This window comes from Cynocephalus volans, chromosome 8 (assembly GCF_027409185.1).
Source record: "Cynocephalus volans isolate mCynVol1 chromosome 8, mCynVol1.pri, whole genome shotgun sequence".
Taxonomy (NCBI): domain Eukaryota; kingdom Metazoa; phylum Chordata; class Mammalia; order Dermoptera; family Cynocephalidae; genus Cynocephalus; species Cynocephalus volans.
In genome coordinates this window covers 58623235-58648979 of record NC_084467.1, presented here as the reverse complement: position 1 = coordinate 58648979, position 25745 = coordinate 58623235, and the positions used below count along the sequence as shown (strand labels likewise).

The 25745-nt window shown below is 39.9% G+C and overlaps 1 protein-coding gene across 1 annotated transcript in view; it reads left to right on the top strand.

Moving 5' to 3' along the window:
* The first annotated feature begins 3258 nt into the window (after nucleotides 1-3258).
* The window catches only part of WLS (Wnt ligand secretion mediator), a 94863-nt gene continuing 72376 nt past the window's right edge, over nucleotides 3259-25745 (top strand). The window contains exon 1 of the mRNA XM_063106330.1: nucleotides 3259-3609. Coding sequence (XP_062962400.1) covers nucleotides 3504-3609 — 106 coding nt within the window. The 5' untranslated portion in view covers nucleotides 3259-3503. The remainder of the gene's footprint in view (nucleotides 3610-25745) is intronic.

Sequence of the window (25745 nt, the reverse complement as noted above, 5' to 3'; positions counted from 1 at the left end):
TATGTCAAAAACTTTGAATAAGATAATGAATAAATCTGGATATCCAACTTCAAGTCTAATGAAATGGAGTTGGTATGATCAGTATCTGTTGGCAGAATTGGATTGTACCCTTGGATTATTCCAGTCTCTCGGATAATCTACCCGATGACTCAAAACAAACATTTCCTTGGTAGTTGGCAGTCTTTAGAACAGAATGTTTCTGTGTTAAAATTCATTGAGTGTTGTTCAGAGTTCAATAGTAGACGTTGTCCTTATGAGCACCCTTGTGAAGTAGAATTAACCACCCAGACTTCTCCTAAAATATGCTTCAAAAAGTAATCATAACATTATAAATTTTAGAGCTAAGAAAGAACTACTCAGTGATTGGTTTTACTAGTTTTTAACACAAGATCACTAATTTCCCTTAAAGTTTCCTAAATATAACAACAACAATAATAATACTTATAAGTATCATATCTTGCAAGAATACCATGGGTAGGTACTACTACCTCCATTTTGCAGATGAGAAAACTGAGCCTCAGAGTGTGTAAGTGACTATAATGGCCTGTGATAACACAAAGAAAGAGGCAGAGCTGGGATCTGGGCTCTATCCCAGATCCAGTTGACTCAAACACTCATGCTGTCCCCTTGAGAAATAAAGATTCCACAGTCACTTTTTATATTTCAAAAGACATAATGGAAATTGTAATTTTTTAAAAGCAGCCCATGGTGATGAACACTACAGGTGCCTCAGTGTGGCAATGTTGGTAATCTCATGCAAGTTAAAAATATTGATTAGCAATTAGAAATATCTCTTTTTAACTAAAATGGTTATATAATAAGTGCTCTTTTTTATATGCATTTTTTTGGGTGGGGGCAGCTGTCTGTCCAGTGTTTGGATCCCAACCCATGACCTTGGTTTATAAGGCTGGACTCTAACCAACTGAGCTAACTGGTCAGGCCAAAGTGCCCTTTTAAAATAGGGAATAACCTTAGTGGGGAATCAGCATTTTATTACAAGCCTCTCATTTCCAGGTGAGGAAACTGGAACCTAAGGAGTTAGGCCAGTTACTCTGCAGAGATGCATTTGGTAGCAGAAGGGGTGGGATGTGTTGCAGCAGTTGATAGAAAAATAAGCTGGAGAATTTACTAATCTTAGATAAATAAATCAGTTCAACTACCCAGGACATTTCTTGTGCATCCAATTCATACTTGAAGTGCATGGGACACCATCACTTCTTAAATAGTGAAATGCAGTACGAAACGGAAGTAACTCTTGATATTGAATCCTATCAACCTTACTTTAAAAAAACTATCAGTATTAAAAAAGAAATGCCAACCCAAAAGCAACATTATTATTCAAATGTGTGGAAATTAGCAGCTTGCTGAGATAAGAACACAGAATGTGGAGTTAACTAGCAGCAGACGTGACAAGGGCACACTTCCTTCTTTGTATGATGCCCTAGAACCTACCTATGTCAGAAAAAAAGAATGATATAAACTTCTGAAAAGGTAAAGAGGGAAGGCAAAGACCCACAATGATCTATCTATGTTTGAGTATCAAACACTTCCAACCTATCTGCTTCTTCTCTTCTGATAGCGTATGGGTTCTTCACAATTTAGTAATACCGACTAGACTGGGACTGTTTCAGGACAGGGACAAATGCCTTGGCATTTTGGTATCCTCAAGTGCTTAGGAAAGAAAGCCTGGGACATGCTAAGACTCAATAAGTGACTGATGTATAAAGGGTTGAATGAAATAACGAATAAATAGCAACCATATTCTCAGAACTGTTAAGAACTGTCAAGAACTGTCAGATGCCAAAGAGATGAAGTTTTACATAGATAAAATTTAGTACCTGTCCTTAAGGAGTGTCTAGTCTAGCTGAAGACTAGAAATGAACACCTGTATTAAGTGTAACCTGACTGGCATCTTCTATAAGGGCAATGAAGTTCAGGAATGGAGTAGAGGAGGAAAGCGGACTTGGAATTGTCCCTTGGCATGAAGAGGGTGTGTATGTAAGGGAGAGGCAAGAAACAAGGTGTGTCAGTGGTGGTGGAAACTGTGTGTGTTGGGGGGAGGTGTTTACAAAGCCAAGGGTCTATTGAGTAATATGATTTGTATTGGCCAAATGGCTAGTTTATGAAACATGGAAAACCAGGCCCAGGAATTTAAGCTTGATCGAGCAGGAAATCTCTTAAGAGCACCCTACCTCCTTTTCCCTGAAAGATAAGTATGAATATAAATACAACCTCACAAAGAGACAACAAACATTGCAACTTAGCATGTGTACCATCTAAACCAACTAGGGTCTCTTTAGGCTTTTGAAATGCAAACCGTGGGCTCGCTTTCACATTCACTTGTTTATTCATTCCAGGAAAGTTTATGAAGGACCTACTAGAGCTAGAATTTTGTCAGGCATCATGGGGGATACACAGATGAATAAGACTTGGTCCCTATCCCCCAGGAGTTTACAGCTCAGTGGTGGAGACAAACGTGTACACACAAGTCCTTACAATAGGAGGTAAAAATGTAAACAAAGGATCGCTGGGGCTCGGTTCCCGGAGATGGAGGGGGTGTGGAAAATTAGAAAGGTTTTTTAGACCAATTGGTTTTGGAATCAGGTTTAAAACTCTGGTAGAACATGTTTTCTTTAAGGCAATAGCCAAGGTCAAGGCGCTGTAAGCCCATGGGGCGGAGTAATGGGCAGTGGTCGGATTTGGCTGGCGCACAGGATTCCCTAAGGGGCGCAGAGAGGGTATTTGGTTGCGTATATGCCCAATAGCAGAGGCCGGGACAAGGCAGAAGGAAGCCGAGACTCTATTCCGCATCTTCTGTGTTTTGACTTAAGCATCTATAGGGTTCTTTGAACCATTTCTCCTCCTCTTTCCTAAAGAGAGTTCCAGCAGTTGGAGGTGGAGGTGGGGACCATTTCTTCAAGTCAACGCGTAAGTTGAAGGTTTGCAGAGCAAGCGTTCCACGGATGATTTATATCTAGCACTTCGGGAACCAGAGAAGGAAACGTGTGAAAGGCTGGGTAGGGGGAACCCACTTAAAAACAATATCAGCCCCCGAAGGATACCAGCCCTGGGCGGGACGGGCTGTAGTCCAGACCCGCGAGCGGGGCGCCAGCGCCGGCCGGAGCTCCGAGCCCGGAACTGGCGGGCGAGGGGCAGAGGAAGAGAGGGAGGGAGGGAGGGAGGAAGCGCGAGAGGGAGGGAGGAAGAAAGGGAGGGAGGCGGCGTCATGTGATCCGCTTCTCTGCTCCTTTAAGCGTCCACAGGCGGCGGAGCGGCCACAATCACAGCTCCGGGCATTGGGGGAGCCCGAGCCGGCTGCGCCGGGGGAATCCGTGCGGGCGCCTTCCGTCCCGGTCCCATCCTTGCTGCGCTCCCGCACCCCTGAAGTTTTGCAGCGCCCAGCAAGGAGGCGAGGGAGGCGAGAGTGTGAGAGGGAAGGGAGCAAAAAGCACACCCTAAAACATTTATTTCAAGGAGAAAAGAAAAAAAGGGGGGGCGCAAAAATGGCTGGGGCAATTATAGAAAACATGAGCACCAAGAAGCTGTGCATTGTTGGTGGGATTCTGCTCGTGTTCCAAATCATCGCCTTTCTGGTGGGAGGCTTGATTGGTAAGTGCGAGAGCTGCAAACTTTTCCCCCTTCTCTCTGTCCGGGCCCCTTCCCTCTTTGCCTCTCGGGCTACTTGTTACAGTATCACTGCCTTGCTTCTATGATCTAATTAGTCCGGCTATTGTGCTTAAGAAAGCAGAGCTCCATGGGGCTCCGTGGGGCACAATCCAGTCTAGTGGCTAAGAGAAAAGGAGGGGAAAAAGTTTTGGCCTAGTTTCAGTATCCACTTGAAAGGCAGGAGGGGGTGGCGGGGGTGGGAATCTTAAGCATGGCGACGGATCGCGCGAGGAAGCTCTGGGCTACAAAGTTGATTGCTCGCACCCCCTCACCCCCCCGGCTTTTTCCCGCGTTCCCCCCTTTTCCTCTCCGTTCCCTTCCAATCAGCTCCGGGAGGGCAACGTAATCGACTTTATTAGGAACAACAGAAGAGTCGGGGAACTGCACCCGCCGCAAATCCCGAGCTCTGTTACGAGTCTGTGATCGTTGCGTGTGTAAATGCATTTTGGTCGTCTTGGCTCGGGGGTGTGGGTTTGCATTTGGGGTCCCGACCTTTGCTTCCTCGCGGTACTCATCCTGCTCTCCGCAGTGGACAGGTCCGAGCCGTGGGCCGGGGGGTGGGATGAGGTAGGGTGGGGAGGGAGACAGTCCCTGGCTGGTGCCGCGGGAAGTTGAAGAGGTCGGAGGGGAAAAGCGTATCCGAAAGGTGTTGCTTTTGGCCTCCTGCCCGGTCGCCAATCTCCCCTCCCCCACTTCTTAGAGCCCCAGGGACCGGTGAGTCTGGAGCCCCTGGTCCTCCCTTGGCGCCTAAGAGAGCGCCTCCCGCCCCCGTCGCAGCCCCCCGCAGGTGACAGCTCCCTGGCCCCGGCGACGGCGCGACCTCCATTGACGTGCAACTCCCGGACTTCTGGAGCCACAGAGCCTTCCGGGTGAAGAAGACCGTCTCACGCACCGTCCAAGGGAAAAACTCCCTTCTTCTCTCTGCCCCTCCATCTCCATCCATCCTCACGCCTCTCCGCACGCTGGCGTGCCTTTCCCCTTAAAGATTTGGGACATCCCGGCACAAACTTCAGCGCCACCTTTGCAGCGGGCGCGGATGGGAGATTCGGATTCCTTCCTTCGCGTCTTTGTTAAACTTTGCAGAGTGGAGAGAGGCCACGGAGGGGCTTTCTCCACGCTTCCCTTTGCTGCGTGGGAACTGCCCCGGGGCGCGGGCCGCGTAGCCGCGATAGCTGCACAGGCTTGGGCACCTCGAGTAGTCTGTCGTGTGCGTGCCGTTTTGTCTCCAGACATGGGTTTGATGGGAACAAATTAAAGGGAGTCTGGTACTGTAAACCACGGTAACATCCAAGCTAATTGTTTTAAACAAAGAAGAGTGGGTGAGGCTTCTTCGAGGAGAGAAATTCCTGGAGGAGATCATGCCTTTCTGTGTGCGTGCATGTATCCTCAAAGCAGAAAGGAGTTCAGAGTTTTCTAAGATCATGTCCTCAATTTGGGTCAAACCTTTTTATTTCTTTTCACCTTTTTATTTCTGGAACCCTCCCCCTCAACACACACACGCACGTACATGGGTTTGGCTTCTGTGTTACAGCTCCTGTTTGGCTATGTACAATCTCCATGTTTTTCAGTATTGGATTTTTCGAGGCTCTTAATACCTTCTCTGCTGGGAGCTGAAGGCAGCGTTCCCTGTGCCCTCACAGTGATTATGCAGCGGTTACAATTACACCTCTTGTCTCCCTTGATGAGCAGTTGCAGTTAGATGCCATTGGATCTTGTGTGATTTCAGTGGCAGACCATAATTAAAATTTCTTGCACCTTGTGCTTTCAGAATTAAATTGGCCTATTATCCCTGTCTGACCTTCATCCTCTTTGAGGTTTTTGCACAAGCAGTGAAGCATTACACATAGTTTCCTGGTGTTTGTTGGTGTGTGTTTCTTTTTCTTTTTCCAAAGCTGATCTCCTAGCCTTGAAGAGCCCATTATCTGTGTTGTAGGTTTCGTAGGGCACTTCTGGAACTAGTATAATTGCTGGAATACTACTGTGGTGAAGATCCGAGGGCACCCGATAGTGGCTGCTGGGCATTAGAGGGTCAGAAGGTTGTGTGTCTGAAGCGGGATTTGTCTGGAGTAAGTGGTGTCAAAGGTTGCTTTTTCCCAGAGAACTTGGTTAGTGACCATACTTGAAAACAACCTCAAAACGTCAGTGGCAGGTCCTAATTATAACTAGATTCCCCTCAATTAATAACCAGCTTTAGTTCCAACTTTCCTTGGAAAAGAAAAATTTCTGTGTATAACACTTCTTGGAGGAAATTGTTGGATAAGTTTACTGCTTAGCTCCCCTCTTTCCTCAGTTCCAAAGGCTGTGTCTCCATCTATCTGGTCCGAAGACTGAATCGATCAGACACAGTGTATGTTGAATAGTGACTTACCTCTTTCACTTAGAGAGTACTTTTTTTTACTCTTAAACAAATGCAGGAACTTGGTTATGCTATGAGAGTACTTTAAAAAGTTTGTGGAATTAAAAGATAATATGAATCTTTACATGAGCTTTTTGAAGACCCCTTGTATAAAACCCAAACAAGGGAAACAAATATTAACAAAGGTAAGTAATATGTTTTCCCACCAAACTTCCCTAAACTGGAAGGCAGATGAAACTGAGCAAGGAATAGAACTTCAACAAAGCTGGCAAGTGGACTCACTGGTTAAAGGAACAGTTTATGGGCTGGAAAGTCAAGGTAAAGTTCAGAAACCTCCTCCTCCTGGTCCCCTCACCGCCTCCCCCGCCCCCCCAAGAGAACTAATCCCTCCACTTCTTAATGCCACTGCTACTTAAGAAGACAGGTGTCCTGGTTGTGAAGTGTTTTTCTAACACATCTGCAGTACGCCAAATGAAAATGGGAAATGTTCACTTTGAACTTGCCGTAATATGTTTCTTTGTGATCACTGTTGTCCCTGATGGAAGGAAACATGGCAGCTTAGGTAAGGGAGAATCTAAATGGCAAAGCTCCTGATTTAAAGGGTCTAAGTAATATACACACATATACACAACACAAAAACAAACCCCCACCACCCCCAAACAACAATGACAAACCATGAGCTCCAAAATGACCAGGCGAGTCGTTCAGCCAACAAGCTTCAATCTCCTCATTGGTGGATGAAAGAGTTTAAGGTCCCCTTCAGTTCTAAAAGGTATAACTCTTTCAGTATTTAGAAAGTTTTATATGACATTTAAAGTGGTGTTTGGTTATCTCTTAGAATTGATGAGGAGAATTTAAACATTAGCTATAGAAGCAAATAGGAGGGATTGGGTTTTGATTTAACCAGCTTAAACACTTCCCTACCCCAGTGGCCTCTTACCAAGTTTTTTTGTTTGTTTGCTTGCTAGCTTTGTTTGTTTTTCTTGTGCCAGTGTCTAAATACTACTAAACCTTTAATGGGATTTTGCAAAAAGACTCTGAAAGCAATATCTTACATGGTAGAACTTGGGGTATTTATAAATTCACCGATTTTTATCATGCTTTTGTAAAAACTTGAGCCACTATAAAATCATGCATCTGATTGGGTTTTTTAAATGTATTCAGAACGCTTTTAAAGTGGCTAGCTTCTTTAGTATTTAGAATTCATTTAAAAACTTAAGAATCCCTGAAGGAAAATAAAATATTTTTAAAGATATAGCTTAATCTTTAGCCTCCTTAAAAATAAGCCTGCAGAATATTTTAAAAATAATTTTCCTCTGATTTCACGTCGGTGAATTTAGTTCATGGAAAGGCAGCTGCAGGGGTGGTGGAAAGGTGGGTAGGGAAGGAGCCCATGTGCCCTGAAATAAGCATGCAGCTGACTAAAAATCATGAACTTGAATTCCTGGCCCATTATGTGCAATTTGCTTAGCTTCAAATTAGTCATATCTGCGGGATATAATGGTTGAAAAAGCAGATCACTGTTCCTACCTGTTTTAAAACTGTTAAGAGATAAGGACTGGATGATTAGAAAATTGGTGCATTGTTTTAAGCATACCCATAAAAGAGAATATTCCAGACTTAACCTGCAAACAGTATCAAAAAATCACCAATTTTATTTCTTTAGGAAGGATCACTGTTTCTTTAAAAAGCTCACATATGTGAATAGTCTTTTTTCATTTTTTAATACTAAGAATATAGGGTATATATATACACACAGACACATACAATTTTCTCAAATTGTACATCAATTTATCTATTCCTTTCAATGATATAGCCCATACTGTTGAGCTGTTATTGTTTAAAGGAAAACTATTGATGGGGTCTTGATTGTGGTCCTTTCATGTGAATTTTTGTTTCTGCTGCTATTGTTTATTTGGATGTTGCCGAATTTTAAGAAATTAAATAAAAGTCCAGTTGTGCAGAGTTTATAAGTATTTGCTTCCCAATATATTAGATTTTAAGCTTGTTGCATTTATTATATTTCAATATATATTAATGATTTAATAGTTGTAATCCTGTAGTGTTTGGGTATCTGGTGAGAATCTTGAAAAGTATTAATTGGTTTTTGGTTGATGTCTCTCTGCATTCTTCTGTATTTGATTCTGCTTTTTATTTTGTAAAATTTCTTCAACCATGCCAGTTTTTGTTAACTGCTAGAAGTATCTAGCATGGTTTGTAGGAGTACTGTGCAACCTCACAAATTCATCTTTTAAAGAGGAGGACATTTTTTAGTAATTTAAATTACATTATTTGACTTTTAAAAAACAAAGCTATCTACTTGGATAGAGCAACAAAATTATGCTTGTGCTAACAATCTCTAATTGCTCTTTCATCTGATCGTTCTTTCAATACAGCCTGTCTAAGCTTCTGTTGGAACTTTCCCTTTCCCTACTAAAAGTGAGAAACATTTCTTTGAGATGATAGTGTTATCTGTGGCTTTGTGAGGTTTTCAAGTCCCCTGCTTGGAACCTAGATCTAGACTTAAAGCCTTCCCTACTAGTTGACATTTTACAATAATTTGGCCTTTAAATTTTTTTTTTAAATCCACATAGACTAAGAAAGATTCTTACCTTATCTTCCTCATAGGGATATTTCTATGAAGATTTAGAATTTAGAATTTGTTGAGATTGTATGAAGTTTCTTAGCTTAAAGCTTGTGTGTACCACTTGCCTAATTTGTAAAATATTTATTAGGGTGCACTGGGTGCTCAGGATAGGGCTGCATGCTGATTTCAGGTTAGTAAAGAGGGGACTTGTAGTCTGAGTAAACTAGGGGAGCTGTAGGTAGAAAAGAGCTCCTCTTAATCCGAATTTATTGGCAAAAGATTTTCTGTGATGAGGTTTTCTTGCATCAAGATAACTTTCACTTATTTATTGGGAACATAAATTTGAGAACATATGAAATTTGAAGCCCTGCTAATTATATAGTCAAATAGTTACATTAATATTTCATCCAAAATAAATTAATAAAAGGATATAATGTTTAATGTGTATTGAATGTGCACTATCTGCCAAAACTTTTCTAATCTAATCTGCACAAAGCCTTGCCAAATTGATATTTTTACACCCATTTTACATTTGAGTAAACCAAGGTGCAGAAGGATCTAGTAACATTGCTCAAGATTACTTAGCTAGTTAGGGTTAAAGCTGGGATTGGACTCCAGTTATTCTGACATCAGAGGCAGAATTACCAAACATTATAGGCGATCCTCCCCACATCTCCCTAAACCTTGATGTTTAGGTTTGAATAAAAATGATTTGAATGCAGAAATACATAGTGTATAACACTAAAATTGTGACTGATTTTTCATTTTTAATCATTGAATAACATATCAAAAGGAAAAAAATATAAAATAGGATGATAAATGAAATGGGGTCCAACTGTACCCACCAAAGCAGAGCTGCCAAGGCTCAGGGAAGACACCTTTTGAGAAGTTCGCATGTGCCAGTCCAACCAATTTCTTAACAAGTTCTAACCAGTCCCATACTTGTATGAATCATCCGTTTGCTCAGCCAAGTTCATTAACCATGAAGTATTTGAGATTCTGCTACTATAACAAAAATTACTTGACTTTATTTTCACTAGTTACTGGTTTTAACATATTTATGTTATATAGTAAGCCTGGACATTTTTCAGAGGAAGAAGAGAGAAGGAATCACTGAGGTTGCAGAGAATTTTAAAGGGTGTGGATTGGCAGTGATGGTGGAGCAATTGAAAGTAGAGCTTCTTACTGAAATATTTCCCCAAAGGACAGTTTTTATTTATGTACACACCCATGCAAAATAAGAGGGCATTCCAAACCAGAAGCTCCCATGGACAGCTATGCTGACGCTGTGAATAGGTACATTTTGTTCTTTGGGAAAAATGCTGATAGGTTTTTTTCTCTATTGAAAGATTTGCAGTCCTCTATTTTGATAAAGACTCTAAGAGATGATGGGACGCAGGGAGCATTAAGACATGAAACGATCGCACCTATTTCATTTAAGTCTTACTTTTTTTCTAAGGAGTTATGATGGTACCCTAATAGACAAATGTCCAGGATATGGACAGAAAGGACCCAGCTGGGGATGGGAGTAGAGAGGAAGAGGTTGAGGCATTAAAATTCTCAAACTTGATGATTAAGAAATGTTTTCTGACTTTGCATTTTATAAAAGAACTAACCTAAAAGGAATTGCTAAAGTACAGAAAAGAGTTACTTTCACATTTTAGCATACAAAAAATATTAAGGTTCTCTAGACTTTAACTACCATCTTTCCCTAGTCCCTCACCACATTCCATCTCTAATTAAATCTTGCAGAGAAGCAAAAGCAATAATCAGACTGTTATCTGACCAGTCGAAAGATATTTGGCTTATTAGGATCTGGTGCTTTTTGAGGATTTGGATGACTGTGGAAAGCATTTCACAATTATGATTTGTTTAATGCTCATAACAACCCAGAGAAGCAGTTACTGTTACTTTCTCCAATTTACAGATGAATCTGGGGCTTATTTAAGGAACTTTTCTTAGGTGACAGAGATTGCAAATAAGAGGGCTGAGACTCAAGCCCATGATCCTAGATTGAATCCTAAGCAGTGCTCTTAAGCCTAACGCCGCTCTCCTCTCATTGTCCCTTCTATTTCTACGGGAAACAAAGGGGCAAGTGTGATGAAACTGTGTAATCCTACACAGATTAAATAGAAGATGAAAGCTCAGTCTGTCCTTTTTGTGCTTCCACCCCTTCCCCAAACCGCATACTCCCATCACTGTATGGTTACTGATCATTGACCTAGTTCCTTCCTAAACAAATGATCCCAACTCCTAATACATAATAACTCCTTACACCACCCCATTGTGAATGTTGACCAGTACTTGCAGGCCATTCTTGGGAGGGCTGAACCTGAGAAAATTACATGCTGACTCCCCATACACATAGCAGAGGGTAGTTGAGAGTTGTAATAGAAAACTTGTCCGAATGACAGACGCACTGAATATGCCCGGGATTTAGCATGCAGAGTAGGTCCTGAATGTGGCTATACAAGAGGGCCATGTGGATATGGAAAAGGGAGATGGGAGTAGAATATGGGCTCAGGAAAGGAAAACTAAGGACTTTATACACATGTGAGGCCATTTCTTTAGGACACAGCTTGTGCTTGGATTTCCAAAACCTGTTTCCGATGCCATCCACTCCCCCTAAACTGAACTAGCATTTCTATCCGCTATGCCTATTTAAATCCTGGGCCTTCGAGTATGATTTTCTGCTCCCTCTTTCTCCTTCCTACTCCATTCTCTTAATACTCCCTGGCAAAGGCGGTGTTCTTTCTTTGCTGGCCCGCAGGAATTATAGGGCCTTCTTAAACTTTTGGTTAATTCCCTGGGCTAACTCAAAGGCTTTATCCACAGATACACATTTCTAAGAAAGCAGAGGTAATGGAAAGAGAAGGCTAAGTTATTATGTTTATTTTGGCAAGGCTTTATGATTTTTCTTTAGAAAGAAAGTAATCGGTCTATAATGGTTACTCAGTTTTTTTTTTCAAACCCCAAATCAATAAGGCCAAACTCACGAAAGCTGGCTGGAAGCCAGTTAACTGCTTGCTGCCTTAGTCCAGACTGACCCCCTCCCAAAGGGGGAGCTCCTGATCTCAAAGCAGCATCACATAGTGGAAGGAAACTGGCTAAGACTGTAGACAACCTGTGGTCTCAGTGATCTCAAATAAGTCACAAAAGCTCGTTGGCTCCCTCCTTCAACAGTGATATGCCACATAGCCCCCCTAGGTCATGGGGGATTGCTGTGAGTGTTGAATATCCTTGGAAACCACTATCTTGGGGACCTGGCTCATGTAGGGGTGTCTCATCGAACTAGGCCCAGCAGAGATGTGATTTCCAAAGGACTTTTCATTGAAATCATCTGCTTTTAACCCCTTATCCATCTCTTCTACTCTTCATTCTCTGTCCATCTCTGTGCTTAGATCTGGAGAAATCTAAATGTGGCATTGTTTATTATCCATTCTTTTCCTTCCTTGAGTCACCACCACTTTGTCAAGCACCCCCAGATTTATCGATCTGTTGAAGACTGGGAACTTGAATGGTCCAAAGCTTTACTTGGTTTGGGTTTGAAAGTGCAGGGATGTCATCCTGCTCTTTAATTTCAATTCCCATATTATAACTGAACATCTCATTATGAGCCTTTCAAAAATGGTAGGTGTTAATATTTTTGCAGAGAACTGGTAAATAAGAACACAAGTCCAAATTGTTCTCCTAAAGCATGCACATTTTACTCCCAAGAGAAACCCTCATGCTGTCGATTACTTTTGCTTTATACACAATTTTAACAAAGCTTGGTTAAGCCATTTTCTAAGCCCACACCTCTAAGTTGGGATAATTTGCCACAGAGTTGGCAACATAGAGTTGTAGGAGTGTGGTAATATGTGGTAATATGAAGACAAAAGAAGAGACAAGAAATCCTTTAAAAGTTTCTCTCCAGAATAAGAATGCCCAGGATTCTGGGATATTTATCGGCAAGTCATTTCACACCTTAGTAGCCCCCTTCTTAGCAGCATCAATACATTAATTCATTATAGGCTAATATGATAATTGATTCTACTCTACAGCTGTGTGGTTTTGTCATTTTTCATGAGTGCAGCTTTTTGGGTCCACTGTATCTGTAACACTTTGGTGGTGTCTGGCCTGAATGGAAGCTATGGAGCTTGTTGGTATTAAATTGTAAAGATGAAAGTGCTTTACAGACCATCTTGTTCTATATCATTTTAGAAAGTATCTGAATCCCAGGAAAGGAAAATAACTCAGTTCACATGATTAGAGGCAGATCTGTGGCTTGGACTCAGGTTCTAATGCCAGTCAGTGCTCCAAAGATATGTAGTCTCTTCTTGGTTTCTGTGGGGGATTGGTTCCAGGACGCCCCCATGGACACCAAAACCCATGGATGCTCAAGTCCCTGATATAAAATGGTGTAGTATTTGCATATAACCTATACATACCCTCTTGAATACTTTAAATCATCTCTAGATTACTTATAATACCTAATACAACGGTACTTCAAAAAGTTTATGGAAAGATTCATATTATCTTTTAATTCTGTTTTTCCACAAACTGAAGTGCCCTCATACAGTGTTAATCCTATGTAAATAGTTGTTATACTGTGTTTTTTATTTGTATTATTTTTTATTATTGTATTGTTATTTTTTATTTTACTTTTTTGGAATGTTTTCGATCCGCGGCTGGTTGAATTCTCGGATGTGGAACCCAAGGATGCAGAGGGCTGATTGTATGTCCCTCTGAGTTACATACAGCATGAGGGTATGATCAGTTACAGCATCTGATTTCTGTCTGAGGCTGTCATAGAGTTAATGTGCAGAAAATTCCCACCTTGTGCTTCTTACAGCTCCATTGACTTCTCTGTTTCTTGAAAATAAAACAGCAATATCTTTGTCTTCTCCTTCATGCCTTTGTATAGTTAATATACTTAGCTGATCTCTTATGGAGCAACATTATTACTTGCAGTTTTATGCTGTTCTATGTGGATTTTAAAGAACATTGCAGAATGTAAAACAAACAGACTCTGAAATCCCTTCCTTGCTTGCTGAGGGCGTGGTACATTCCCTTCCTTCTGCTTGGGGAAATGTTGTAAATTTAAAACTTAAAAAAAAAAAAAAAAAAAAAAACCAGACCACGCAGTATGTTCCTTACTTATCCAACCCAAAGCACAGTCCTTGTGTTTAGTTTTAACACTTTATCATTTCGAAACTTCCTTGATTAAAAATCTATGACTAACTTTTGTTCTTTCAGGGGACATTTGTGGTAGGCATACTTCTGAAGTAGTGAGCTTGGGGGAAAGTCACATAGCCTTATTTTTTTTGGTCTGATTTACATACAAAAGAAGCAACAAAATTCCTCCTCCTCCATTTCTGCTGTTCTTCACTCAGAAGGTAATAGCAAGCAGAAAATTCATGTTGCCAAAATCGTGCTTAAAATGTTATGGGCCCCAGCCTTTGTGACTGACAAGCATATTTTTGTGATTTAAGTAAATTCTTCCTCTTTCTCTGCCTTTCTTTTGGTTGAAACTAAGCAGAATCACAAAGCATTGTTTTTCTCCACCATCTAATTTAGCTGAAATGGATCTTGACTTTAAAGTCTCTGTTTAACATGCTTGCCTTCAGGTGATCACAACCAAAAAGTTAGGTCCCATATATTATTAAATCCAGCCTTCTCTCAAGGCAGATCCAGACTTTGGGAGGTCCTGTTCCTTTTACTCTGGCTCTTTTATGTATTTTATCTGCTTTTACTTAGGTTGTAACTTGCCCCAGAAGGGAATACCTCAAATATGGAGAAGACACGTCCTCACATTCCTTTCTTTTCTCTGTTCTGTTGAGCTAGTTCTGGCTTGTGTGAACTGGGCTCCTACCTTAGCCCCTGCCTGCCTGGGCTAAGGGAAGCTGTAGATAAGATTTTTACTGAGGCTTTGAAAAGACTGTACCACAGGCCTTGTTGTCACTTATAGAACTCGTCTCTCTCTATTTAAAAAGGATCAACTTCTGCAGAATCTGAAGTGGGGAGGTTGGGAGGGGGGCTTGACTGTGACAGGCAGCTGTGGGACTCTAGACATCTTTTTATTCGCTGCCCCTCCCCCCCGATTTTTACAGAATTTGCAGGTCTATGTGCGTGCCAATGTTAAATCCCTGGCAAATTCTTTGAACATGCCCAAACACAACAGAGTTTCACTCTATGAGAACGTGGTATTTCTGAGTAATAGTTGATGAAAGAAAAAAACAGGATAACTTTTAGACACCCAAGATTTTTAAACTAAAAGGACACTAGGTCATCTTTTAATTAGCATTTGTTCCTTTTTTTACAGATATCAGAAGAATTCCTTCATTGCCCTCTTCCCCTACTTCACCTACTTGTTAAAAAAGAGAAAGTATAGTTTAGAAGAAGGATGGGCAATGCGTTTGGGATTTTAACAAAGTCAGGGTTAGTGTATATGTGAGACAGTAATACTTCTGGGTTAGGACTTGGGCTAGGTACTTCTGTCCAGGGAAGTGTTCGGCAAAACCAAGCAAAACTGTTACAGTAATTTTGAAAGTTGCCTGTTAATAACTGGGCTTATGATAGGATTCCTGGGAAACAGTCACTCTATGAAACAACGCGGTGTTGGCTCAAGGTTTTCCATATGATGGTTTCTATTCAGTGAGAAACTTGCTGATCCTTCTTTCAAAGTGGTCAGATTTCTAGCTGATGGCATGTGGTTTTGTTGTTGATTAATGATAGTGATCTGATTTTTCTGTTTGTTATCAAACTTGCTTTGTAACCTATACAAACCACTTACATGCTATGAGCCTCAGTTTCTTCATCTAAAAATTTTTGCTTCACAGGAAATTGTGGGATTTAAATGAGAGAGTATCAGTTACATGCTTTATATGTGCCTGCATGTAGATGTTAGATCAATCAATGTATGTGAGCCATCTCCCTCACTTAGAAATTGCCACTCATTAACTTTTTAAGTTTTTTGGTTTTGTCTTGTGCCTTGTTAGGACCATGACAGATTATTTCTGTCTCTTAATAGATTAGATAAAATTAGAAACCCAGCAACCTTGCTAGATAGTCCTCCTATTAGGCATAATTTATGCTAGTCAGTAGTCCAAGAAGCATGCTGTTCACATATTTGGTAAATTAGAGTGATTAACTTACTTTTTGGTTCAGTTAGTAGTAGTTTTCACCAAGGTTTAATTTGGATTATAAGTTTTTGCTCTTTTAAATTCTGGGCCAGTATTCATGGCTCTTGATAGCATAGATAAACCCAGGTAGCAAGACTTTTTGGAAGAGATACATTCCATCTTTGCCTGCTGCAAAGTGAATCCCAGGTTTTACATTATAAAATTGGAGGGATCATCCACTGGGAATTTTTTTTTTTTTGCTTCTAGAGGTACGATAAATGACAAAGACTTTTGAAAGTCAAACTTTGAGGAAAAAATGATGATCTTTTTCTTATAAAATATTGCCTATTTCTGAAACATTAGCTAGAATTATAGTGCTGTACGATAAGAAATTTTAAACAGAAAACAATGATTTGTATGTAGTCTCTATAAAACTATAAGCAACATAAGAACAAGGATGGTTTAATTTGCTCATCTTCATGTGCAATTATTACCACAGGCCGGTGCTATGTAGATACCCAATAATATTTGTAGAAGAAATGAATAGATACAAGCCTTGCATTTTGTACCTATCATAGAGGTAGCTAAACTACTTCAATTTTAAGATCTGTCCTAAGCTTTGTAACATTATATTCTAGGCTATTTTATTATTGAAACAAGGGGAGGATTCTGTTTATTTACTTGAACATAAAAGATTATGTCATCTTTCTGGTATGTGTTTTACATTTATAAAATCATACAATTTCTGTAGTTGTAAAGGGACCTTCTCTTATTATATTGTGGAAACTAAGGCCCAGAGAAGGCGTAGTGAGAGAATAAGATTTGACCCGAGCTTCCTGACTGCTAGTGGATGGTTTAAATATCTATGCCTACTGCTGTGCTGATTGTTATTATATCTGGTCTGTATATTTTGGTCTTTACTTGGCCATAAAGACAAAGAATTGACTGTTGACTGTTCCTACTTATCTATACTGGTTGATAAAGTTTGGTGGGAGTAAGGGAACACCCACTAATGTGTGTGCAAATATTTCCATATTTTGAATATTTGAATGTAAATGTTGAATGATAATGCAAATTTTGTGATTTACTATCTTTAAGAAGTAAATGTGTTTCTTCTGCACTATGAAGTCTATTTTGAAGGAGCTTCTTTTAGAAGACCACCTAGTTTGCTTAATTTTCTATAAATATTTATAGATGGAAAACTCATCTTTCAAAGTTTCCCTTCTAAGAATTTTGCAGATTTATTTATGGTTGTTCTTAGAGACCAATAATGTATTTATGATGTCAGCTTTTATGAATGCCCTTGACAGGAAAACATAATTCATGCAAATAACCACCTCTGTATTATTCCACTGTGTTCAGCTTATGGATCTGGTGGGTGGGAATGAATTCATCCGCATATTCCTCCAAGTTCCTGAGTGGTACTGAAACCTGCTGTGCTAAATGTGTGCCTACAGGCAAAAAAGGAACCCAGGCCTGTTGATTTGCAAGTAGAGCCAGGCAGAAGTGCTTGGCAGGAACAGAGATTTAAGAAGCACATGTAAGGACATGTAAGCTGAAGGAAGCTAAAGTCAAGGAGAAAACCACACAAAAGCCAGACTTGGAATTCTCTTAGTCTGACCTCCCAGCTAGGGGTGGGAGTAACGGGGACAAGACAAAGAGCTGGCACAGAGGAAGGTAGTACAGTGGTGGTGATGGAGAGAAAACAGGGTCTTGAAAGAAAGGAACCACGAGCTCTTCCTCAGCGGGGATCATCATGTTATTAGGCATTCCCTTCTTTTAAAATAATGGCACTTTTTTTTTTTTTCCCTGTGGACCCATCACTGCTCTGAAGACTGAGTAAAACCCCATTAGAAATGGGATTTTGCTATTCTAAATGTAAGCAAGAGCTTTGGGTCCAGAAAGACTAGATTCAAATCCTGGCTCCACCACTTGCTGGCTGTGTGGCTTTGGACAAATTATTTCATCTCAGAGCCAAAGTGTCCTCATCTCCCAAATGAAAAAAGTAGGAGTCACAATGATGTTGCTTTGAGAATTAAATGAGACAATGCGTGGAAAGGGCTCTGAACAGTGCCTGCAAAATAGTAAACACATAGAATATGATAAGTGCTATCTTTCTATTCTTGTGACCCAGGAATGAATTCTTGTACGTAAATCACCCAGGGTCCTTCGGAGACTGGCAATGAAAGGTCTCTTTCTGCTGGGAACCTGGCTGCACTGGTTCAGAGAGATATAGATGATTCCAATTCCAGAGTCAGGCTTAGATTTCTTGTTTGAATTTAACATCTAGTGACTGGAAATAGGCATTTTTGTTCTCTCTCAATATCTATTTATATTTTTGAGCTAGAATAAGAGGATGTTAAAGTAATTAAAACAAAGAAAAAAGGGAAAAAAATCCTCCTGAAATCCACCATTTTAAAACAATTCTATGTTAATTTTTTATTCCTTTACCTTCTGTGACTGAATATTTCCAATGTTATGTAAAAAAAGCAATGTAAAAGCCTACTTAGCAGAGGCTCAGATGCTTCTTGTTTACACTTTTTCTACCAATTGCATGTTTACTTTGGAAATTTAGCAGTCAGTTTCTCCTCTCTTCTAAACTCTTCTCTAATGCTTAATTCAAGATTGCTGTTGAGCCATTGAGCCATGGGAAATTCATTTTCAAAATCTGCTTAATTGCTGTGAGACTTTTAATTTGTTCTGGATGATGGTGCTAATGTCTGGGAACTGGGAGTGAAGCCCTCCAAAGTTGTTAATTTAATCAACTGCTGTGCCCTTGCCATGCCTAATGAAGGGGGGGGGGGGCAACCAGATCCCTCTCACAAAGAGGCTGGGTCCCTCCTGACCACCTTGTCAAAGATGAATAAGAGGGGCCCCACAGTTAGGTTGAACACTTGGGGCAAATTACCAGGGTGTCAGTCTACATTATCCAAAGCCCAGGATTGTGCTTCCCAAAATAATTATTGAGTAGGTTTTATGTAGGACCCCAGAGTTTTAAGGCACGGGTTTTGTGTGCATGTATTCACACCTGCTAATCTGCAAAATTCTTTAATCTGTTTGAGGTTCTGTTGTGGCTTTGTTTATAATCTGTAAGATCATAAACATCACCCCCAGACCATTGATATTCCCGTTAACCACTGGAGTTTTGCATGGCGAGACTGGTGAAAGCTTGCTCTGTCCTCATGATAAATTAGCTTGTTTATTCCTCTTCTGCTTATTTCTATCCTGCTGTTGGTTAGTGTAATGAAGCAGAAGTCCATTGTGTCTGTTCATTGGGTAGCGATCCTCTGGCTCCAAAGGGGGTAATTGAGTAGAAAGGCAGAATGCTGTTGGTGCATGGGAGAAGTTAACACCACATGAGGTCACCAGGCTTCAGGCTTTAATCAATGTGGACACAATGCAATTGAGATTTTGAAAAGGGTTTGTTTATAGTGTGAAAGTAAGGGTCAGTAGTTAATTTGAAATGCTGTAGGTGTGTTTTCCTTGAACCGAGAAGGTACAGAGCATGTGTCATAGAGGATTGTAAATATCCTCAAGGGAGGGATGTAATTGGGCTGGAGATTTATAAAGAAGGGCATTGAAGTACTTCAGTGTACTTATTATTGATCTCTACATGTTTTATTTATTTAAATTTTTACTATTTTTTAAAATGAGGAGACTGTAGAAGAAACATGATATAATATGGAGGCAAAGCCCTACCAAGAAACAACTTTTTAAAAAAGTAGTGATTTCCTTTGGGAAGAAGTTTGGAATGCTATAAAATGTTGCTAATAAAAGTACTGTGTACTAATTCTAAAAGAACGCTCACTCTCTGAAATTTACATCTTCTGAGATTTTTAACTGTCCTGGCTTGAATGAGATACTGTGAAAACCATTAACCCTCTACTTGTGCACTATGCTGCCCTTTTCCACTTCAGGGCTCCAGTCTATAACAGGCATGTCTGTCTTTTTGTATTATCTTTGACATTTCCCCCCATCATTTAATTACCTAAGTTTCAGCAGGTAGAAACACCATGCGTTTATAATCACTTTTCAGCCAATTTGAAAGTAGAAAGGGCTTACCCTTTTGCTGCAGGGAAACATTGCAATCAAACATCTGGTTTTTGGAAATGAACATGAAAGTTATAGAGAAGCCAAAGGCTTGCAATAGACTCTGTGATGCTTTTTTGAGTATATGTTAAGTCTAAGTAATGCACTGATATTCCTGATATTTCTATGGTGCTTTTATCTTTCTTCAAAGTACTTTCATAGAAACCGTCTCATTTGATCCTCACCAACAACACTCTAAGATAGGCCAGTCCACCAGGGATATTCACATTTTAAAGTTATGGAAACCAAGATATAGAATAACTGTGTCTGCGGTATGTTTGTTTGGGAAGACAGTAGGTTTGTTTGTGGAGGGAAGAACTCTGGAGATTTGAAGATTAATTGCTACATGAAGATAGGTTGAAGAACTGGAAAAAAGCAGTTTTTTTTAAAAAATAGAATTATTCATTATAGAAATCACTGTATGTTAACCAAACTTGACTTTTTGAGCTACCTTCCAGGACAAGGAAATGGATGTGTGTGTAGTCCATCTTCTTCCCCTTCCTCCATGTAGTAATCAGCTGCTTCCATAAACAATTGTTGAATATCTCTTTACATATTTGCTCAACAAATTTTAGTCTGCTGAGGGTGTCTACATATTGTATTCTTTCCCTGGGCAGAATGTGGGCCTTTAGAACCCTGTGATAAATCTTAAGGAAGGAGCTAGAGAGTGCCTAGGAGATGGGCGTGAAACTAACTTAGTAGGTTTAGCTGTGCTACCGTTGCCAACTCTTCTGTGGTGTGCCTTTCTCCTTTATTTAAGCCATTTCAATAAATATGCACTGAAAGGCCATTTTTGGTGTCAGTATGATATCCCGTAAAATGGATATCATAATTAAATTATTCAATCTTCTATTGTTGGATATTTTTAATATTTCGGGTTTGGGGGCTATGATAAACAATATTGGGAAAACTTCCTTGTAGTTAAGTTCTTATTCACATCCTTAGTTATTTCTTTAGTAATTTCACTCCTCTGAACTTATCTTAGGTAAAAAAGGCATGCCCATTTTAAAAGATTTTGATGATCAGTGATAATTACCATATAATGCATTAGCCAAATCTGGGAGTGTCCATCTCCCTGCATCTTAGCCAGTACTGAGCATTACTTTTACTTTTTCAATTTTTGCCACTGTGCCAAGAATATCTTATTCTTTGAATTTACATTTCTTTGATTGATAGCAAGAGTGAGCCTCTTTCCACATGCTTGCCAGCTACGTATAGTTTTGTGACTTGTTTGGATTGTTTTTCCTGTAATATACAAGAGTACTTCAAAAAGTTCATGGAAAGATTTGTTTTAGCTGTCTGTATTAGTCTCTCTTTCCATGAAATTTTCAAAGTACCCTCATACTATTTTCAAAGTTGATCTAGTAGTACAACTCCTTGGAGATTAGGAAAAGAAGGAAGATTTATTGGTGAGGATGGTTTCTGTTTTTTGGCTGCCTCGTGTTCAGTCTATGTGTTTTGGTACCAGGATCCTGACTCTCCGTTGTGGAACTTCTCCTTCCCCATTCTCAGTCCATGTGGCTTAGGAGAATCTTCACCTCTGAATCCAGTGACAGGCATGTGACTAAGCCAAGCACTATTCATGGTGGACGCATGGCTCAAGTTTGTCTAATCAAAGTGAATTCTGAGACTTGTGTGGAGGCTACCAGGAAGAGATGTCCTCTCTTTTTCTTATTTAATTTGAACTCAGAACCTGGAACTGCTGGAGTCTTTCCATTGAAGCCTGGGAATGAAACTAATAAAATATAAGGTAGAATTCAATGACTGTAGAAAAGTGAGATCTGTTGATATAATTTGATTTCTCAAAGCAATCACTAGAAGACTGCTCTATCTCTGGACATTTTTCAGTTTCATCTCACTAATTGATTAATTTTTGCTCAAGTATCTTTGAGCAGGGTTTCCTATTTCTTGCAGCTGAAGGGACTGATGCATTTACTGTGTCTTTGATTTTAAGATAAGTTGGTGAAAGCCACTGCTATCTTGCAGATGGTGTATTTGGAGGGTTTACTTGTTTTTGATGGAATAGGTTTTCTGTAACAATTAAAATCAGTTATGGAACCAACCTCTGTTAGGCAGCACAGCTCTTCTAACTAGAGCAGTATTTGAAATGGTGTGAGTGTGCGTGTATGTGTGTGTGTGCGTATGCATGTGTGTTCAGCGACCACTGTTGAGCACCAAGTGGCTGGTGAAGATCATTAGTGACAATTCCTGGAACTTGTCCAGGCTGCCGGCTTTGAAGCTTCATTGCAACACGTGCTCCTGCTGGGCTGGATGTCTGTGTGAAATGGATGGCAACAGGATGTCCCAGCAGCTGAAATGAAGTTCTGGAAGGCCGAAGAGAAGCTTTAATGACTGTCCAAGCAGAGCAGTATTTCTGGGGATGGTTGGGAGACTTCAGTAGATGTTACGATGACTCGAGGTTTCTTTGGTACATCCAGGAGGTTGTGAGGCAGAACCAGCAATGAGCCAGCAACACATTACTGTGATTCCTGAACCGGGCTGGCTGTGGGCTACAGAAGGAATGCACACAGAGGTCTTGGCTTCCAGCAACTTATATTTGATTGTAAAGACAAGATCAATAAAAGAAGACAGTTTGTGGTTAAGGGCTAAGTTAGGTAAAATGGACTAAGAGTTCTAAGCATTTTTTAGATCAGATAAAAAGTGGGTTTTTTTTTAAGAATTGGCATTTGACATGGGCCTTGAAAGTACAGGGTGGTCATTTGGAGCACAACTTGATGAGTATAATCCTAGACAAAATTTACCATATTCAAGGCACTAAATTAATAATGAACTTAATAGAAAAAACCGTGAGCAGAGTATCAAGAGATCGGGCTCTCTAGCCCCATTTGCTTCCTTAGATATATCATCCAGGTCCTCATGCTTTATTAATTGCTAAGTGGACGTCATAATGCTTTCCTTTGGCAAATGCAAACAGAGATATGTCTTTCCTCAAAGCCAAATATGTTGGTCTTATCCACCCATTTCTTTTTGTTTTTGTTAAAGGCACTAAAGTAAATCCTCAGAGTCTTAAGGTTACTGCAGATTAGAAATTTATTTTAGATGATGATTAAGGTATATCTTAGCACTTTGGTAAATTCTCAAATATAAAGAGGCAAAAGACATGATCACCTTCTCATCTGTGGTGTTATGGAAAGAAAGCACTGGATGTGAAATTAACGAGTTGAGATCTCAGGGAATCTACTGCTTGTCAGTGATGAGACCTAGGCTTGCATTTACTGTCTCGTCTGTAACCTACTGTAGATCTCTAGGCTTAAACAAGATAATGTATATGAAAACACTTCTCTTTTGTAATGCGCCTAAGACATATAATGTGGAACTATTTTATCTGAATAGACAGGCAGGACATGTATAGAAATATCATTAATAAAACAAAGCAGCATATGATGAAAATATTAGGTAATAGTATTTGAGCACTTAGTATGCACCAGGCAATGTGCTGAGTGTTTTATGTGCATTATCTCAAATTCCTGAGCTGGTTGAGTTGGAACTAGAATCTAACTTGCTGTTTTCATGTTTAAAGATCTAGAACTGAAGGATCCTTAAAGCACTGATTTGGACTATCTTAACTTGTTGATTGTATTTTCTTTAAAAACCTTCTGTTCTAAAAGCAGTGAGTTAAGGGGACAAAACCTGGAGGTGGCTTTAAATTGACCAGAAGGTTAACAAGTACCCATAAGGACTGACATTGTGTTAGAAATTGTAGGCAAATCCATTCAGCTCAGAGCCTCTGTCTGTATTTCCCTTGTGAACTCGTTTGCTGAATGTCCCATCGTCCTTTGTTGAATGAGGTCCTGTTCATTCTGTCTTCTTTCACGACATATATGTTTTAGGAACTCTCCACAGACTGGCTGGATTGTCTGTCTGGGCTGTGAACATATTGTGTGGGTGATGACACAAGTAGGAAAAGACTCAGCAATCAAAAAGGGGGGGTGGAAAGCTCTTTCTCTCTCTCTCCGAATAGAGCTTGGACACAAAGAGCACTTCGTTAATCATGACTCCTTTGTAATCAGAATGGGGGAAGTGTTTTTTTAAACCACCACTATTTTGTCCTCTGCCTTGTCTGAATTAAACCAACTGTGCAATAGTTAATCGAGGGGTTAAAAATTTCCCAGGTACAGCCAGGCAGAATCAACTTCATTTGATAAAGGAGTTGGTTGATAGTGATTTGGAAGCCAAGGTACCAGGCTTCTTGCACATATGGCACTAGGCCGTGTCCGAGATCTACGTGGGGGCAGATTTGTGCTTAGGTGATGAAAATTTCGTGTATGGTGAGAAATGGGGAAGAGATTGTAATACCTGGAGGTTTGGGTGAGTTTATGAGATTCAATCATTTTGCACTAAGTCCCTAAAACAAGCACAGAATGGAAAATCCAAGCATCTCAACTTCCTGAACAACCTTGGACAACTTACTTGTTTAATATTTCTGTAGTTGCTTTCTTAGAAATCAAAGGAGGATAATAATCTTTGGTGCCCACTTAATGGGTGTTGTATAAAATAACAAGACTGTAAATTGCTTTGAGTGCCCCGGAGATGAAGAGATAGGGAAAATTCTCTTAAGTATTATTCATACTTAATATGTAAAGATGAATCAGTATCATTTTTGTTGTTATTTTTTTAAGGAAAACTTGTTATTTCATCACCTCTCTTTTACAAGGGAGGTAGTGTGCCTTGGTAGAGATTGGCTTTGTAACAATTTTATTTTCCAGGACAGGATGTAGTTGGTTTTCCAAGAGGAAAGTTTGAGTTTAGCCCTATCCTTTCCATTCTCTGAGTCTAGTGGTGAGATGTTTTATAATGACTTGTTGGTTTAGGACAAATAAAGAGTAATGAAACCAAAGGCAATACGAGGGGTTTTCCAAAAGTTCATGGAAAGATTTGTATTATCTTTTAATTCTTTTTTTCCACGAGCTTTTTGAAGTACCCTGGTATCGGTGTTTAGAAAAGGGCTAATCAGCTATTACTCCAGCTATTCCCTAGCTGGAGGGTTGTCTGTTTTCTTTTAAAAATTAAATGGAGTTTTCAGGCCAAAATAGTGGGAGGTGACTATAAATTCCAATAAAGAGACATCAGAGTATCTTAAGTTTGGAAGACAGCAGAAAAGCTGCTTGATTCTTTTTTTTCACCCTTACTGCCTTTTTCTTCTTTCTTTCTTTCTTTTTTTTTTTAACTGCCCTATCCTTGATTATCTATTCAGAACAGAGAGGGAAAAAAAATCTCCAAGTTTTCTTCCCCTTCTCTGGTCTCACCTAAGTGACATTTTCTTCCCAGGCAAGACTGGAATTTACCTCTTCCATTGCAGTGATGAGCAACTGCTGGTGCTTTCTGCCCACGTTCCATTTGTCTGTTTTCAACAGGGGGTCTCTAATTTACCAATTCTTTGAAGAAACAGAGATTTTTGTTTGAAAGGGGCCTGGGAATTTGTCTAGTCCAATCTCACCCACACTGGGGTCTCTCAACAGATGACCTCTCTGCCAGCACCTTTCGATTCTAATGACGTGTTGCTCTCTAGACAGCTTGTTTAATTTTTCAATCCAGTTGAAACACTACGATTGTTAAATACTTTTTTCTTATCATTCTGTGGAAAACTGGCTTTCCTAACCACATTATAGTTCCCACTCATGAATCCTGGATTTTTCTTTTGGAATAATCTCAAATATATTCCCCTTTTAGGTAGTCGCCTTTCAAATAATTAAAGATGACTATCATTTCTCTCCTTTGACTTTCTCTTCTCCAGGTGAAATTCCCCTTGTCTAGTTTAGACCCCTTACCATACCTGCTGTCCCCTTCTGGTGATTGGATTCCCAGTCAAGGTTAAGTTTACCTCCGCTACCATGGCAACCAGCTACTGCTTGTTGTTTCCTACTTGGAGGAAATCACCATTTTGCTGTTTTCAATAAAAAATCCATAATTCAAAAATCAGCTT